Source organism: Dendrobium catenatum, unplaced genomic scaffold, assembly GCF_001605985.2.
Source record: "Dendrobium catenatum unplaced genomic scaffold, ASM160598v2 fragScaff_scaffold_920, whole genome shotgun sequence".
Lineage (NCBI taxonomy): Eukaryota > Viridiplantae > Streptophyta > Magnoliopsida > Asparagales > Orchidaceae > Dendrobium > Dendrobium catenatum.
The window spans coordinates 2,798,219-2,816,954 of record NW_021319382.1 but is presented as its reverse complement, the minus strand read 5'-3'; the positions used below and the strand labels follow the sequence as shown (position 1 = coordinate 2,816,954).

The 18,736-nt window shown below is 35.3% G+C and overlaps 1 protein-coding gene across 1 annotated transcript in view; it reads left to right on the top strand.

Annotated features, from left to right (window-relative positions):
- Positions 1–12,638, top strand: part of LOC110113282 (rho GTPase-activating protein 7) — an 88,779-nt gene extending 76,141 nt beyond the window's left edge. Inside the window, exons 20-22 of the mRNA XM_020845786.2 lie at positions 2,600–2,669; positions 11,864–12,049; positions 12,137–12,638. Of these exons, the coding sequence (XP_020701445.1) occupies positions 2,600–2,669; positions 11,864–12,049; positions 12,137–12,328 (448 nt within the window). The 3' untranslated portion in view covers positions 12,329–12,638. The remainder of the gene's footprint in view (positions 1–2,599; positions 2,670–11,863; positions 12,050–12,136) is intronic.
- The last annotated feature ends 6,098 nt before the right edge of the window (positions 12,639–18,736 follow it).

Here is an 18,736-nt window from a genome sequence, read left to right as displayed (position 1 = left end):
AATCAGAGGTCATTTGATAGGGTTTTGAAGTTTTTGAAAATTCACTGGAAAAGGCTTTTAGGACTTGGCCTTTAGACTTAGGATTTTGGTCTGGATTTTGGATTTGATCTGAATTTTGAGTTTGATTAATTAAGTTTGAGTTATCTAAATCATTTATGATCATTTGGAAGATCATAATTGATTGGATAAGGTTGAAGTTCGATCAAAAATAAGATCAAGGTTTGAACTGAAGATTAAGATCTTAAACTGGACTGGAGTCTGGATTTTAATTGAGGATTGGATTGAATTGAGATCAGGTTTGAATTGGAGTCAGGATTGATTTGAGGTCTAGATTGATCTGGGATCTAAATTGATCTTAAGGTCTAGGCAATTGCTAAGGCCTGAGAAGATCACAGGGTCTGGATCTAGAAGGGTCATAAGATCCGGAATAGATCCTAAGGCTTGTAGTCTAGAAGGATCCTAGAATTTAGATAGATCTTAAAATATAGATTCTAGGAGGGTATTGAGCTCTAGATTAGATCATCTCAAGGGTTAGATCTGAAATAGTCCTAAGGATCAGATAGATCCTAGGATCTAGGGTCTGGATTAATGTAAGGTTAAGATTGATCTGGACGGGTCCTTAATGACCTCATACAAAAATGAGATCAACAGTTAATTAAACGATCGCAAACGAGCTTTAATCGAACCGAACAACGAGTAGCTCGTCGAACAACGAGTAGCTTGTCGAACAACGAGCAGCTCGTCGAACGTTTGGTTCGCTTGCAGCCCTAGGTTTAATAGTTTCCTAATGCACTCCTATTAATTAAGGATGAAATAGGAATGACCAATCTAATTTAAAATTAAATTAGATCCCAATTTATAAACTTTCCTAATTTAGCTTTCTTAATTTAGGAAAGTATTTGAAATTTGAAATTTGAATTCCAAATTATTTAGATCTTTCTCAAACCAATTAGGCTATTTTAAGTAGGTGTTAATGAAGATTGATTTCATCATCCAAGGGGAAATAGGAAGGGGGTGGCCGGCAGTGGGGTTACGGCTAACTAGGCCGATGGTTTGGGGGTGAAGGTGGGGTGACCGTCGGCATGTGGATGGGGTGAGGGGTGGCCGGCAGCTTAGAAGGAAATTGGGGAAAAATGCTGGCCGGTGGAGGAGGTAGGTTGGATTGGTCGGCGGTGGTGGGAGGGAAGATACAGTGGCTGGTGATAGGGAAAGGAAAACGAAGAAAATATTACGAATACTAACTGCGAGTCCCGGAATCCACCGGTGGCTGACGGGTGATGCAAGACCCTCTCGTAGGGTTTCTCCTCTCAAGAACTCACAAAATTCTTGATAGCATCAGTTTATGGGTGAGAGTTGTCGGCGGCTTGGAGTGGGAGGAGGGTTGGCCGGTGGTTTAGGGGAAATTTGGCAAGGTGGGCCGACGGTTGGGGAGATGAGTTGGGTTGGCCGGCAATGGGGGGAAGGGGAGTGGGTTGGCTGGGTGTGAAGGGGAAGAATGATGATGGACCGCGAGTTCCGAAACCACCGGCGGCTGATGGGTGTTGCAGGGCCCTCTCCTAGGGTTTCTCCTTTCAAGAACTCATAAAGAGATCAAACAAGAAAAACTGAAATTTCATTCATAATCATCATCCAAATACAAGACCAAGGACCTAATATATAGGCCATATAGAAAAGAAAAGAAAAAAAGACTAACATGCTCATGGGGCTACAACTCAAGTCAACACACAAGGGTATAAACTTAAATAAAGAAAATCTGAACTAATACATAAAATATATCAAATATATAAACTCATCATAGCCGTTGATCTATGATGCTTCCGGTGGTAGACATTCCAGAATCTCCTACTGATGTCCTCATCATTAACCCTAGCAAAACATACTACTTAATTTATAAGATTCAAAAGAAAATCTCTAAACAACCCCTACTTTGAATTTCCCTGCTAATTCCCTCAAAAATCCTTCCTAAACAGCTCTCTCATGCTGGAGCAATCCGATTGGGAGTACAGCATGGGTCGTTCCCGCATGGACCGGTTGGACCGGTCTAACATAAGACAATTCAATAAAGCTGTAGTCATTTATAATTTTCTCTCTTCTAATTCGGTTTTTGAGCCTATCATGAATAGAATGAATGATACCTATTATAAAATATGCTTGTGAAAGTAAGAATGATACCTATCATGAAAAAAAAAAAAAAGTATGTCTGTGTATATTTCTTAGCATTTAATATTTTCCGTTTTTTGTGCATTCTTGGGAACTTGGATATTTTCTGCATTTTCTCTACTTGTAAAAATCAATATTATTAGTCTTTGGTTCTGCTCTTGATATGTTGTTCGCTACTGCTTTCCTCTTATTGCAATGATACCTGAAAAGCAAATCCATCATAGTACATGCAAAGCCTTGCATCATTTACTAGGATTGTAATTTTACATAAAATTTATGCGCATGCATCAGTTGTAGGTTGCCACTAAAGGAGAGTAAGTTGATGCCATCCGCTAGGAACTATACCATCCATGCCTCCCCTTCCTCTCTTTCTTTTTATTCTTTATAGTCATTTGCTAATGCCAGTTTAAGACTTTCTTCTATATTGTCTTGCCAACAGGAAAGTTGTTCAACAAGACTTCGACACTAGCCTTGCTTTTCTCAGCCATGAGAAGAAGCAGAGAAATGAGGTACTTCTCGAGGCTTATCATACATAGTGCACCTTAAGTTTTTGCCTGAGTAACTAAGGTAGTTAAACTTGTTCAGCTTGGCATAATCACAGTACCCATAATTCCATTTCACAGCTTTGCAAAGTTTAAATGTCATGACAGGACTTTAGATATAAAACTTCATTTAAACTTTTTGTATTTGTTTAAAAAATCATGTTGTTTTCATTCAAAGCCTTGTTAGATTTGACTATATAGAAAAAGCATGGACAATAATATAGAGGGAGGTGAAAGAAGATCGCAGCAACATTAGTAAAGTAAAGTGATGCGCTGTTTTCAGCTTTACAGTTTCTGTGTTTCAGCAGATAATTCAGCCTTCATTCAGTAGGTTTTTGAGGGAGTTTTGGCAGGGTTTGAGTTGATAATAAGGAGAGGGAAAATTGGGTTGATTGTTTTGTGTTTGGGTGGAGCTTGGATAGGGAACTCCTATTGCATCATTTTGCAATGTTTGTAATTCATGTAAAAAGCTATAAGAGGCAGAGGAAAGAGTTATCTAATATTTTTTATTCATGATAAGCTCTAAGGTCTTGTTTATTGGTAGGGAGGGAGAGAGAGTTTTGCTAAATGTGCTTGTCAGTCATGGTGGGATAGAGTTCGTCGCAACTCATCATGTGTCACCTACAGATTATCTGACAATGGAAGATGTTGCCAACAAAATAAATAATAAAGCCATGCCCAGCTTAAGGACCTGGTGTGACCTCATTAGATAAAATCTGCTCTATCTGGCAATTCAAGATGTTGTCAACAAAATAAATAATAATGATAGCTGAAGGACCTGATGTGACTTCATCAGATAAAATCTACTCTATTTGATATTCTTGGATTTGGTGGAAGAACTGGAACTAGTGCTACTATCGGTTAGAAGCTTTGCTTGCAAAGATGCCTACAAGAAATTTTGGATGCTTAGAAATGCCTATGTAAGCTAATAGATTCTCAACATAGAAAATATGACTAGCATTCATGTTTGAAAGGCATAACAAATACAATATTATAGGAATTAGCTTTCTAAAAATAAGGTAAGTCCTTGAGGATTTGGTTAGTATTTTATTGCATGTGGAATATGATTGATAAATTAAAAAACAAGCTTTATCATTTTTACCTTATATATTTAGAATGATACTCTGCAATTATTAATTTTTTTCCGATGCATGACTCAGACATCTATTATGTAAATGTACTGCTATTAATTAAATACAATCAAAATATAATGCATATAGTGGTATTAAAATAAGATCAATATAAGCTTTCTAGAAAAATGATGACTTCCAATTTCATAAGACAAAACAATTCAAGAACTTATGATAAATACCTAATGCAGTTTTAATATTTTTATTATGCATTACGTTTAATGCTAGAATCAATAAATGTCTCATGTAAATGAACTACAAGTAATTCATCACAATCAACATATAATAGTATAATACAGACATATGCGTTGAAGTAAGACCAATGAGCTTTCTAGAGAAAGTATGATTTTCATTATTATACAGACATACGCGAAGAAGTTTCGGGTCCCACTTTAGATGTTCAAATATTAGGCTATTAGCAAGTATTCATAGGAGTTATGCAGTGGCAAAGGCTTATGCTACAATAATCAAAGCAGATTCCATTTCTCCGCCTTCCTTCACCACCACCAGCAACAAAGGCTTCACCCAAAGATTGATCATCACCAAAGAAAAGGCTTATGCGGTATTCCCCTCCGGTCTTTCGTTCGTATTGCAAAGTGGGTCGATGCCAGCTATAGTGCACGTTCCTCATTCGAGCTTTCTTTACCTCTTCTATGAAATTCTTCTATTGTTCCAGATGATTCATATCATGCGTGCATCTTCAAGTTCCATCGTTTTGAAAAGTTCACAACTCCTGTGTATCAACATTCAATTTCGTGCATAGGTGGCAGAGCTGTAGGAGACCTCGCGCCTCGTTCGACTGCCTAGGAGAAGAACGAAAGGTAGGCAGCTAGGATCTTTCCTACTCATATGAGTACTATAAGCTGAGTCAGCTTTTGCTCCTCAGCAAAGTGTTCAGTTCTTTTTCGAATAGATCGCTGTGGGATTCGCTAGGAATGGAGCTCCATCGTTTCGTATTGAGTCAGGCTTATGTGAGCAAAGAGCGAAAGACCATCTCGGTTTCAGAACCCAACGGTAGAGAGCATCCCGAATGAACCGACGCATGCGTACGTGCCCGGCTCTTTCTTCAAAACATCAGAATAAAGAAAGCAAGCCGGGAAGCAACGGCGAATTTAAGCGTGGTCCCGCGGGGGCACGTGCCCCCTCTGGGAAAAAAAACTCTATACATGCGCATGGATGGGGTTTTTGGGTGGTTCGACTTTCTCTCGCCCTAATATTTCGGATGTTCCACATGATTTAGAAGCTCTCGCGGTGAAGGAAGCTCGTGTAGTCGTCGCCTCTGCCTCCAACATCCACGGTGCATGCAGCCTTGTATTCGGATTTCACGCACGAGGATCATCTCATGGATCCACGCACGAGTTCGAACTGTAAATTCAAACCGTGCATCCAGCTAGCCTCCACCGATGCATCCAAGCCGGCCTCCACCAGTTCGTCCAGCCCATGCAGTCGATTTCTTAGTACCTTCTACCATCTTCGATCCGGCATCCCGTATTTGAAGTCCTTAAGGTAAGCAGTTCTCAAAATCTTAAATTTTTTGTGATTCGTTTTACCGTTTCTATTTAGAAGCTATTTTTGTTTTGTATATAAGAGTGTAAGACCAAAATCTAATTGTTTCGTTTGTTGGATTTAAGTTATAAGTTAATGTTTTTATTCTTTAGTTTTATGTTTAGGAAAAAAAATTCGCTTCGTTTAACACTTTCTGTTTCACTATTTTTAGCTTTGTATATAAGAGTATAAGATCAAAATCTTATTATTTCGTTTGCTGCATTTAAGTTAAAAGTTACTGTTTTTATTCTTTAGTTTCTTTTTAGAAAAAAAAAAATGATTCTTTTTACACTTTATGTTTCATTTTTTTAGTTTTCTATTTAGAGCAACTTATATTATATATGACTTAAGCAGTTTGACTTTGCATAGGGCTGCAAGCGAACCAAACGTTCGACGAACAACTTCGGTTTGATTAAAGCTCGTTTGTGATCGTTTAATTAACTAAACAAACAAATTTGAACAATATTTTAAATACTCGATTCTTAAATAAAAAAACTTGAACAAGGAATGGAATATTACCTATTTGGCCCCCAAAAGGGATTGGGGTTTTAGATCCTCGGGAAATCCCTTTTCTTAATACTCCTATTCTCCCTTCATCCGGAGCTGCCGTAACTTGGGCTCATCATGCTATACTCGCGGGGAAGGAAAAACGAGCAGTTTACGCTTTAGTAGCTACCGTTTCACTGGCTCTAGTATTCACTGGCTTTCAAGGAATGGAATATTACCAAGCACCCTCCACTATTTCGGATAGTATTTATGGTTCTACCTTTTTCTTAGCAACTGGCTTTCATGGTTTTCATGTGATTATAGGTACTCTCTTCTTGATCATATGTTGTATTCGCCAATATCTTGGTCATCTGACCAAGGAGCATCACGTTGGCTTTGAAGCAGCTGCATGGTACTGGCATTTTGTAGACGTGGTTCGGTTATTCCCATTTGTCTCTATCTATTGGTGGGGAGGTCTATGAAAGAACGAATAAGTGGATTGAGGTGCGGAGCAATCGCTCGACTGAAAGGAGAGGCGCTACGCGGCTCGACCGACCCTTGACCCTAACCCTCGGAATGAAAGCTCGAAGATAAAGAGAACCGGGCTCCAAAGAATGACAGCAGCTTTCCCACCCCCTTTCTGAAAAAAAAAGAAGTGGACTATTCTCCTACAGAATTTTTCAGTATTCTGGCACAGGGATCGAAGATCTTATGGCATATTATGTGAACCAAGAACCGAAAATGGATCTTGGTCTATTTTTTCTTGTTCCTTTTCATCGTAATCAAAGATGTTTTTTTTTTCTTCAATTTGGAATGAAGCAAGGCGCTAGCTCAACATTGTTTTTCATCTTGCTTTTACCGGTTCCTAATCTGCCTCTGAAAAATGAAATGTATGCTAAGAAAAGGTACTATGATACAGCAGCAAGTAACCAAATAACAGGGGATCCCAATGCCTTTGTTTCATTTGCTCCATACTCAGGTATGACTTTTTTGTATACGGGTGACAACTCTCCATTGTCAATTCTCTTTTGAAATATTCAAAATGCATGTGCTGGCACAATAGTTCTTTCTGATGTCTTATATGTTAGTAAAAAAGATTCTCATATCAGTTGGGCAACTATGTGATGATAAGCAAGCAGTGTGAAATCAAATTGACAGCGGATGTGATCTTAGATGTGATCTTAGAGCTCTCTTACACTAAGTATACCATCAGTGGTAACTTTGCATTACACTAAGTATACCATCAGTGGTAACTTTGATTTCTGGTTGGGAAGTGTCTCTGTCCTTTTCACTTCTTATTACTCTTTTCATTTCATATTTCTCACATTTCTAGTACCAACTAATTCATTCGGGCGAGACAGATTACAATGTCATGATGCGCCCATTCCTATGGCCATTCCTTCAATACTTATGGCTCTCGGGAGTCTCTTTGTAGGATACTTGGCCAAAGTGTGACCCGTTAGCCTCAGTACTGTGCTGTGACGAAGCGGCTGTTGCTCACCCAACACGATCGTACGAGGTCACAATTCACCCAACACGATCATCCGGGGTGAACAAGAATTGGGGATCGGATGCGGGCGAAATTCCCGCCAATGGCTGAGATGTTCAGTCGACTCCCTCCCCCTTAGTGGGGGTCCGGACCCCTACGAGTGAGCAGAAAAGGGAGGAGGAAAGAGGCCCTGGTGAACCGTCATATTAAGTGAACAAGTGTAAGCTTTGCTTCCCGATAGTATGGAGTACTAACCACACCAAGGGACAGGCCCTGAAGCGAAGGACAGGAACGAGCGGAATCAACGAGCCTATGGGCCGCTATAACTATCCAAGAAGACACTCGAAACTGGAAGAAAAACCTACCCGGTGGACTGTTGAGCTACAAGTCCTATGACACAGGAGCGGGATTCTCTAAAAAGCCAAGGTCGTGGGTGGCCAAGAGGACCCACTTGGAGACTTGGGATCTCAGCAGGAAATGCGAAGGTTGCTTAAAGTCGGCTGGCCGATAGATGAAAGAGAAGAAACAAGTTTAGTTCTGATCTGAGTAGGTTCAACATAGGAAATACCCTAACCCTGGGAATCGGGGCCTGGCCATCCCGATCGACGTTAACGCAAAGTTTGTCCGTCGACAGTGTTTCGACCTGGTTCGATTCATGGTCGCATCTGCAAATGTTTTCCCGGTGAGTCGAAGTGGGGTTCCGTCCTCCCTTGCGACCTCAGTCTTCCGTTTCTTGTTTCCGCCTCCGACATTTGGTTTCTTTTTATCAGCTTTTCATAAACTCCTGCTCGAGCTAATTGGCGAACTCTGGTTCTTTCGAAGAACACATTTTTTCTTGAAAAGAGAACTAGAGCTTTGCTTGATCCATTGAATAATCTCGTCCAGCAGTCGTTCGGTACACTCCCTCCTCGTATTCGTTCGCCATCACCTTTCCATCAGGCAATCCATGTTATGAACGGCTTGTAACCTCGAGGAATTCGTCTTCCACCAGTTCGTTCGCTCGCACCTCATTATCCTTTGAACGCATCGTCAAGCTCTATGCCAGCTTGTCCTGTCTCCGCTCTCGCAGGTACTCAGCTCTTCTTCAGATCATCCTGCTTTCGTTCCAACAAATCTTCCGCTGGAAGATTTTCTCGTATGAGAAAATCACATCCCTTGTCATCGGAAGCTCGTTCTTACTTATTGGATTTCTTGGGACGTCTTCCTGTCCACTCGACTGAAAGGAGAGGAGTTCTATCTGACTGAATGGTTTATGTAGTTCTTAATGTAAAAGAACCAAGGATGTGATCTTAGAGCTCGCTTCGTACACACGAGACACGTACCAAAGGAAAGGCGCTATAGTTAGTATACATTTATGGACTTTTCTACTGTACTGTGATGTAAAAAACATAATGAGAATTTCAGCAGTAAAAGATTCTAGAAAAGTAAGTACAAAAGGCGCTAGAAGAATCCGAGAGTCTAAGTTTCGTAGCTCTCTTTAGGAAAATATGTATTTTAGGAATTCAAACTAATTTTTGAAAGTGCATTGAGCTGAAGTGAAATTAGATGGTTTATCCATCAAATCTTTAATGCCAAAAGCATCCTTTGACCAAGCTTCAATGAAGGAAGCCACAAAAAGTTTGTATTTATATAGCTGTAATCTAAATTCTCCAAATAGGTCCTATATCTCGATGTCTTACAGAAATACCTGCAAATACATAACCAATGTCTTACAGAAACACCTGCAAATGATGAATCTCAACACATAATTCCCAGTTAATGAGAGAATGAGAAGCCTTAACTATACTTGCAGCGTCAACAAATATGAATTGCTCTCACTTTTGAATCTAGTTTTAGGCTTAAATTTGGAGTCTAGTTTAGATCCATAAGAAATGCAAGTGTGAGCTTAGGTGTGGTTGTGTGTGCATGTTTAAGTTCAATCTTTAGATTTAAGGTCAAATTCAAGTGTAGATTCAACATAAAATCATCATTTAATGAATAATCTTCTTTAAATTCATCAACATAAAGAAGTTTGTAGTCTTCTGTAACCTCAATATGACTAGATCATTTTTTTTAGGAGATTTAATTCAGGAACCATCTCTTGAAACTCGGATATTTGAGGGAATATCTTTAGGTGAAACTATGGAATCATTGGTTTGACTAGATTGGGATAATCAATATTGTCCTTAACAAAATTCTTATGGAATGGATGTGGTTGGCTTCAGGCTTTCTATTTTGTTGATAATATGGAGGACTTTGTTTATAAAGGCCTGAACATATTTATCATTATAAAGAGGGTTATGAGAATTATGATTTTAGGGTGATGTGCATGGTACTAATCGACATTATTTACCTTAAAGATCTATCTTAAGAGCTTTTCTTATTAGATGTTGTGGGTCAATCAATCTGTATATATACATATATATAGATTCATTTTACTCTTGGGTATAAGTTCACTTGCCTTTTGTGAAATCCCATTGTTATGATGAATCTATTTAGATGCAATGAGAGATGTAAATAGATGTGTTGTAAAATGAAAAGATATACAACCAACGGGTGTGCAACCTAAGCAGAATTATATGAATAAATTATTATGTTGACAACTGAAATTAAAAACATGGAAGATTCAATTTTCACTGCATCAACTCAATTCATACAAGTGTAAATTAAATTTATTCATATCTTGTGGTTCGAAACAAGGAAGATTTGAGCTCATGATATATCACTTTTAAAGTTAAGTGGAGATAATTTATTCATGTTCATCAAAGAAGGGGTAGGTTTTTATTTGACGCTCAAGTAATGGATATATGGAGTTTTCTAGGCATAGTTCCTATGCATGGCGTGCCAAATAACTCCACGGCTCCACGCTGCTTCTTATGAACAGCAAGGAGTTTTCAACCCAAAGAATGATGGTTGATTTCGATAACCAGTTGTTGTCATTTCGATAACCGGGCGGTTTGTAATTATTTCAGGTGTTTGATTACTGTTTTGGATAGTGTCGGAAATGACAACAATCTAAGGGTGCAAAGTACAAAACAGTAAGGAAACTCAATGTAGGATATGCAGAAAAGGCAAAGGAAAGGAGGAAAGTCTTCCGGGAGGAAATAATCTCGGAAGATTATTGCTTTGATCACAGTGACCGTGGCAAAGAAAATGGTGCACTTTTTTCAGCGTTACACCTTTTCAATTTCAGTCTCAGACTCTCAGCATTGAATTTAGCTTTAATTTAGTGTAACCAATTTGAGAGTTTGGGTTGCACTGGAGCGAATTTTGAAGATGAGGTTCACTGGAGAGGGAAGTATGGATTTTTTGGGTTGTGTTGGGTTTGTAGCTTGGGTAAGGAACTCCTGCTACAACATTTTGCAATGGTTGTAGTTGAAAAAATATATAAGAGGCTTTAAGAGATATTTGAGAGTGGCTCCGAGAGGGTAGAAGTCCAGTGCAAAATAAAACTTGGTATGATGCATTAATGATTAAATTTATCTTTTACCCAAAACCTCAAGCCAAAGAGAGAGGGCTAATTATTATTTTTCTATATAAAGAGTTTTTTTTCGGAGGCCGGGGTCGAATTTTCGGAGCCCACATTTATCTATTAAAGGACTAAATTAAATATTTTTGTACGCCTTGACCTTCTCTTTCACATGAGTCTTTTATATGGTTCATCATTCTCCCTCAACAAACAAACAAACAAACAAACAAAATTAACATAATCAAGTTCATGTGCTAAAAGCCCACTCATCTTTATGGTTCCAATGTGAGAGTTGCAAATTTTTGTACTATGCTCAAATTTTTGTACTAAAACCCATAAACTGTTTGAACTAATTGATCTCAGTCAAATCAAATGCTCTTAATACTATTTGTTAAATTGTAAACTGGAGGGTGAGAAAAGTTAGGCTTGTTACATTGTTAAATCAATTTTTACCCAAAAACATATGCCTTTGGGAAAGGGTCAATCATTTGATTTTCTTTTACCAATAAATTTTTCACTAATCTTATATGAAATTAAAACCCAATAATTTCAAGCTTTGTAGGTAGAAGTATAGAAGTTTTTTTGGAGATAGAGAAGGGCGATTGGAGAATGGGAAAGGGAGGAGATGGGAGGGAGAGCCCTAATACCTCTTTGATAAAGCCTTGGGGTCTCTTACTTACAGGAGAAAATGCCCATAAGAAAAGTTATTAACCAAATTTCTAATAAAATATCATCGCTAAACAAATAGTTCAATATAAATTGAATCAAATATCTGCTAACATAAATTAACTGATTAAATCAACTTGATAATCAATTCTACCAAAGAAGATGCAAGTTTGTCTTGATTGAATTGTTACAATCAATGAAACTCCTAACAACAGAACTCCGGCTAACAATGCACTATAAAATTTAGTATCTGTCTTCAGCAATCCAAAAACTACTAGCCTTTTGTTTTTTAACACAAACTACCACGAAATTTTCTTTTGCTGAAATTAAAAACAAAAATGAAAATAAAGTTCCTGACAGAATTTTTTCAATTTTTCTGGACCAATATTATTTGTAGAATATATCAGGAGGGTCAAATTGGAGAAGTATCATCCCCCAAGCTCTACCTTTTCCTGGCAACAATCATTTATCTTGTAAAATTTCTCTTGAGGGCGGTCCTAGTGATACAAAAGGAGTGGAAGCATCCTCAAGCTTCTCATCAGAGACCAATCCCATCATGGCTAACACTCCCAAACTACCTGAGGTGAGCCATTTTGTTCTCCCAATAGAAAAAGAAGAAAACTCTTCAATCACAATATTATATTAGTTTTTCATTGTTTCTGGTGATCAGGGAACGGAGTATCTGAGACAGCCTGCGGTGGCATCCTCAACTCTTATAGAACTAACTACACGTCTTGACTTCTTTAAAGAACGAAGGTCCCAACTCTTGGAGCAGTTGCATAATCTTGAACTGAATCATGGAATGTCTTCTCAAGGATTTGCATATGATCCTTCCTCCCCCCCTTGGAACAGTCCAAGATGAGATGGTATGAGATGATTCTTCTCTTCTCTTCTGTATTTTCTTCATTGAAGCTCTTTCTGCTGTATTCACCATTTTCGTCTTGTTTTGAAGACTTGTTAGGGTTGTATGAAATGCCTCCACTTACCAATTTGTGACCACTTAGCAATGTAAATTATGTCTAGGTTTTTTTTTTTGGTCCCAGCTTCTGTTGGTTTCTTGTCCTTGATTAGCACTGTTATTGTAAGAATGTTAGGTATATGCTGTTTCTTTTAAATTTTTTGTTAGTATGTAAACATGTACAAATTTATATATAGCTAATCTCTTGCAAACATTCTTGTGCAGCAGTTAACTCATTTAGTCTTCGTTTGGGATGGCTTTCTTACTTCTTTTTAAAGTAGTTTTTTTGTACAAAAATTAAAATTTTTGTACTAAGAAGATGCTTTAAAAAGCAAAAAGAAAGCCGTCCCAAATGAAGCCTTAGGCTTTGTTTGGGACGACTTTTTTACTGCTTCTTAAAATGACTTTTAAGTACAAAAATTAAAATTTTTATACTAGAAAGTCGCTTTAAGAAGCAGTAAAAAGGCCGTCCCAAACGAAGTTTTAGACTTCTTTTGGGATGGTTTTCTTACTAATTTTAAAGTAGTTTTTTATATAAAAAATTATTGAACTAAAAGCTAAAGCCAGACAATCCTACTTAGACAGGTGAAAATTTTGTTAGATAGCCTAATTTATTTTTTGTTATGGCATTTAAAATACTGAATTGGTATTTAAAAGTTCAGTAATATAATTGAATGAATCAATTTTGTTTCAAAATTTATTTAAAAATTAAATATTGTGTAGTTTTCTTGAAGATATAATATTAAATTTTAAAGATGTTTGCGCTTATAAGATTTTGGTTTTGGCATAATTATTTGTTTAAAAGTAAATACTTATTATTATTTGAATATACTATTCAACTGAAACAATTATCCAAAGTGTCAAAAGAAGCAGCTCGAGGAAAAAAAACAACTGAATTCCTTCAGTTTCTGCATAAATGATAGTTTCACATAAAATATCGGTCTTCTGGTGATTTTGTTAGGAAAGATGTATTATATCTGATCTATATTAAGAGAAATAGAGGGGGAGCCAAAATAATTTTGTTAGAGTATTATAAATGATATTTTTTTATTAGATTTAAATGAGAATTTGATTTTTAATAGGTTATAATGGAGATAAAAATATTCATATAGTTAATCTCAATAGAATTCATTTGGGTTATTTTCTTAATGCTTTTCAAAGCAATTTTTTTAAGTATTAGAAAGTTGTTTTAGGTTTCATTTGAGATTTTTTTGTTGCTTCTTAAAGCAATTTTTTAGCATAAAAATTTTAATTTTTGTACTAAAAAGTTATTTTAAAAAATAATAAAAAAAGTCGTCTCAAACGAAGCCTTAAAAAGCAGTAAAAAAGCTTCCCAAAAAAACATTAGTGGAATAAAGTTAGCTGATTGGATACATTGCATTCTACTTCATAGAAAAATAAAGCTATGCATGATGAAAATTTGGTACTGAATTAACTCTCAGAAGAGTTGAGATGACAATTTTAGCCTAAATTTTAGTTCTTAGGTGGGAAAAATAATCAAATTTTGGGTTATTTTGTTGCAAGCCGAAATCAATTAATCAATTGTGGAAAGTGTTGAACTGATGCCTTTATTCTTAGCTTATGTGCATTGGTGGAAACAAGAATAAAAATTTAAAGTTGTTTATTAACTTTATGCACATCTTTTCATGTATTTTTAGTTTGGAAGTCATAAATAACATTATTCTTGCTGAAAATATATAAATCTTAAAAATCTTCAATTCAAAAACTTTAATCTAGATTTAAGCCTAGTGGGATGAATTTTTGGTGGCAATATAAATATATTGGCATGATTAGGAAATATATGGGGATTGAAGCGAAATTAGGGGAGTAAACGAGCGAAGCCAGGCTAGAGTTGTCCATGGTTTAATTAGAAGAAAAAGGATAAAGAATCATTTAATTTAAGAATGTGATACAATTACACTTTTTAAATAATTTGTTCTTAAAATCCTAAATGTAATGTATGCTAAATGCAATTAATATTAATATTTGTTAAATAAGCAGACTCATGGGCTAATGAGTTGGGTTAGGACTGGCTGAAGCATGTCTCTTAGCTCATTGAGCTCGGCTCATGAGAAATTAATCGAGTCAAGCTCGAGATAGCTTACGAGTTGGCTTGACTTGCATACACTCCTATGTGAAATCATGGCACTAGATATAAGAAAATAATTATATACAACAACAACAGGCATTTATCCCACTATGTGGGTTCAGCTACATGAATACTTTTCTCCACTGTGTCCTATTAAAAATCAAATTCTCATTTAAATATAATAAAGATAAGTCATTTCTAACATTTTCTAACTATGTCTCCGTAGGTCTACCTCTACCTCTCTTAATATAAGTCAATTCTAATACATCCACTTTCTTGGGTCATTAGAAGGTCGCCATTTTATTTGCCCAAAGCATCTAAGGTGACTTTCTCTAATCTTATCTTCCACTAGAGCCACTCAAACCTTTTCACATTCACATATATGCTCATTTTGTATCATGTTTCTAAGAGTAAAGCCACTCATCCACCTAAGCATATTCATCTATGTAACACTTAATATTATGCTTCTCTTAATGGCCAACATTCTGCATCATAATGTGTTATAGGTCTCATCACCATCTTATAATTTTTTTCCTTAAAGAATGTGAGGGACTTTTCTACCCCACAACAAGCCCAATGCATTTCTCTACTTCAACCATCCAACTTGAATTCTATTAATAATATCAACATATATTTCACCATCACTCTGAACAATAGACCCAATATATCTAAAGCATGTACTCTTATTAATGATTTGATCACCTGAAGTCACAATCTCCCTACTTGATCTATTATTACTAAAATTACACTTCATATATTCAATTTTAGATCTACTCGAACCAAAGCCTTTAGATTCTAAGAATGAGCTCCATAATTCAAGTTTACCTTCAACTCCCTCTCTAGTATTAGCAAATGTCTAGAGAGAACATCCATGATACAAGCAAAAATATATGGGCTTAAGTCTGATCCTTGATATAATCCAATTAAAATATGAAAATACTTGGTCAAACCACATTGTGTTTGAACACAAGTAACAGTTCTACATTTACATTCGTAATGACTTGAATATAAGCATTATTAACCCTTTTATTTTCTAGAACTCTCCATAGCACTTCTCTTGGAACTTTTTCATATGCTTTCTCTAAATCAATAATATCATATGCAGATCCTCCTTATTCTATCTATACTTCTCCATCAAGCATCTCAATAAATATATAGCTTCCATGGTAGACTTATCTAGCATTAATCCAAATTGATTTTGAGAAACATTAGTATCACGCCGCAACCTATGCTCCATAAGTCTCTCACATAGGTTTAAAATAAGACAAATTAATTTAGTTCCTTTATAATTCTCACAATCTTGTGCATCACCTTTATTTTTAAAAATAAGAATCAACACACTCATTCTCCACTCATTTAAAATCCTTTGTGTTAAAAATAATATTAAAAAGTTTAATAAGCCAAGAAATTTCTTCATCTTCTAAGTATTACCACACCTCTATTGGAATATCATCAGGTTCAACAACTTTTTTATCTTTCATTCTTTAAATCTTCTCTAACTTCAGTTTCACTAATACATCAATAAAAACAAAAATATTTGTTTTCATTTAGAGTGATAAATACACTAAAGTGAGTCACATTCTCGCAGTCTTTATTTAGCAAAATATCTCATCCATCGTTGTTGAATATCCTCTTTTAATAAAAGCAGCTTTTGATCTTCATCCTTAATACAATTTACCATGAACTAAATCCTTATTACTGCTCTCTTTATTTAACTAACTTATACATATATCTCACTCTCCTTAGTATCTAATTTATTATATAAATCATTAAAAGCTAAAAACTTTGCATCGTAAATTGCTTTTTTAGACTCTTTACAAGACTTTTTACAAGCCTCTTTATATCTTTTCCAAATTTTAAAATTTTACATCTAAATCAAAATTTCCAACAATGTATACTATAGAAAATAATTATGTATAATATAAAAATATTAAGCTTGAATTCTCTTCCAACAATGTATACTATAGAAATTTTGTCCTTAAATTTATGATAAACCAAAATTTCTTTCATATATATATATATATATATATATATATATATATTTCAAGACAAACTCACTTATCACACATAATAACATCAAGCCATCAATTTTATTGTTTTCCTAAGAAAATAATAATTACTATCTTTTTCATGAATTGTGTTTAGAAGTGGAGCTCAATGACGCACAATCTTTTTTTGTCCACTGTGAGATCTATTCTCAAATGCACTAACTCTCAGTTTTTTTTTTTTTTTAATTAAGTTTACTCAATTTAAAAAAATTCCTTATCAACAATATTGAGATTAGACATCTAAAAAAGATGTTTGGGATGTACTCTTTATCATGATTGCAAAACTTACAAAATGAAGAATTATCAATGCCTAAAACAACAAGCTTATGAGCTCACCAAAATAAAGAATACTAGAATAGTATATAGAACAACCTTTATCAAGCATAATAACTTCAATCTAATCTTTGCCTTTAGAGTTGTAAAAATTATCTATATTATCCCACAAGATTTCATTCATGCTAATTCCAATAAGGATAGTTAGAATAATGTTCCAATAGTCACTCTATAAAGCTAGGTAAATTCCATCTATCTGTTATAATAATAGTTTAAGGTTTTGCATGAGTAGGAAGTGTAAATATCTCATAACAATTTTGACTTAGGCATTCCCAAAGGACTTGCTTAACAATACACAGAAGGAAGTAACATTACTAGCACAACTAAAATGTTTACTTCTCATGCACATAGCAGCAAGATTTAATTCTTTTCAAAAATAAAATATTTGTAATTAAAGACCCCTAAATTGAGCCATAAGAATTATGGCAACAAATAAATGGAAGATTAAAGACATTTAATTTTTTCCATGCAACTATCATTTTGTTGAGAGAAATAATTGAATTGAGACTTGTTCTCCTCTTCTCTCTTGGAAGACAAGTCATTTTTCATGAGAAAAGATGAGTATTGTTAAAGCTGACCCTATTATTAAAAAAAAAGAGAGATTAAGAGATGTAATCTTCTTTCTCATTCTCTTCAAAATAAATAATGACCTAGGATATAAAGATAGTAAGCAATTTAATGAATACGTAATCAATTAGAATCTACATCTAAAAGAGAGGAATTTATTATCTTACTCATTAACTAGCCTTTGATTGATTTTTAATGGAGCAATGCAGTCCTCATCTTCAGTCTACCAACAGTAAGGGACAAATTAAGATATTTTACTAAAAAGAAAAACTTATGTTCATGTCCAAAGCATTACCAAACTCATTAGAATTCCTTACAACCATTGAAAAATAAGCTTCATATTTTTTGAAAGTTTATTTTTGAATCCTATACAAGTCTCTAACAAAATAAGGTTTAAGAAAAAGAATGAAATGCTTCTCTATTTGTCTTCACAACAACCAATAATTCATCTATAAAAAGAAGACGAGAAATAAACATTTTGTTGTTGGTAATAGGATACAAATCTTAAATAGACAACTCATAATCCAAAAGGCAAGACAAGCCATCCATAGATATGGTAAACTTGAAATGGAAGAAAGGACATCCATGTTTGAACCATTAGTGAATTTGAAGAAACCATTTATTTCACTATCTAAATATGACTATTCTAAGAAATAAATATTTTTTTTGTAATGTTACACAGTGAGATTGGTCTAAAATAGACAAAAAAAAAATAGTTATGAAATGGATAGCATAACATTTATCTTCTAAAAAAATTGTGTCCCTTTGCACCACTAGATGTTTTGTAGTGAGTAGAGGCTATTTGGTTGCTAGAATTTTGAATTTAGAAAATATTTCAATACAATACAATGTATAGTAAATATAGTGCATTTAAAATTTAGGGGTTTGTTTTCTTATATTTGGCTAGAAAAAATGAAAAAAAAATAGATAAATAATAATAATAATAAGGCATAGGGTACGAGATAAAGCTCGCATGGTGGTAGGTATCAAAAAAAATTTGGAAGGAAGCTCACGGGGGATGTATGAGGGAGTTAACGATGTGAGGAGCATAGGAGATTTTGCACGGATATTGTTTAGGAAAGAGATCGTGCGACCGATGGTGTGTGAAGGGTAAGAAGAGGCTGCAACAAGAGTTTGTGTGACGATATATTAATGAGATCGAGGGTGTGTAATGGAGTAGGATCATGAATAGAGCTCGCTCATGATAGGGATCTATAGGATCCACGTCGTGTGTGAAGGAAAAGAAGTTGGGATAGTAACTTGCATGAGGGACAA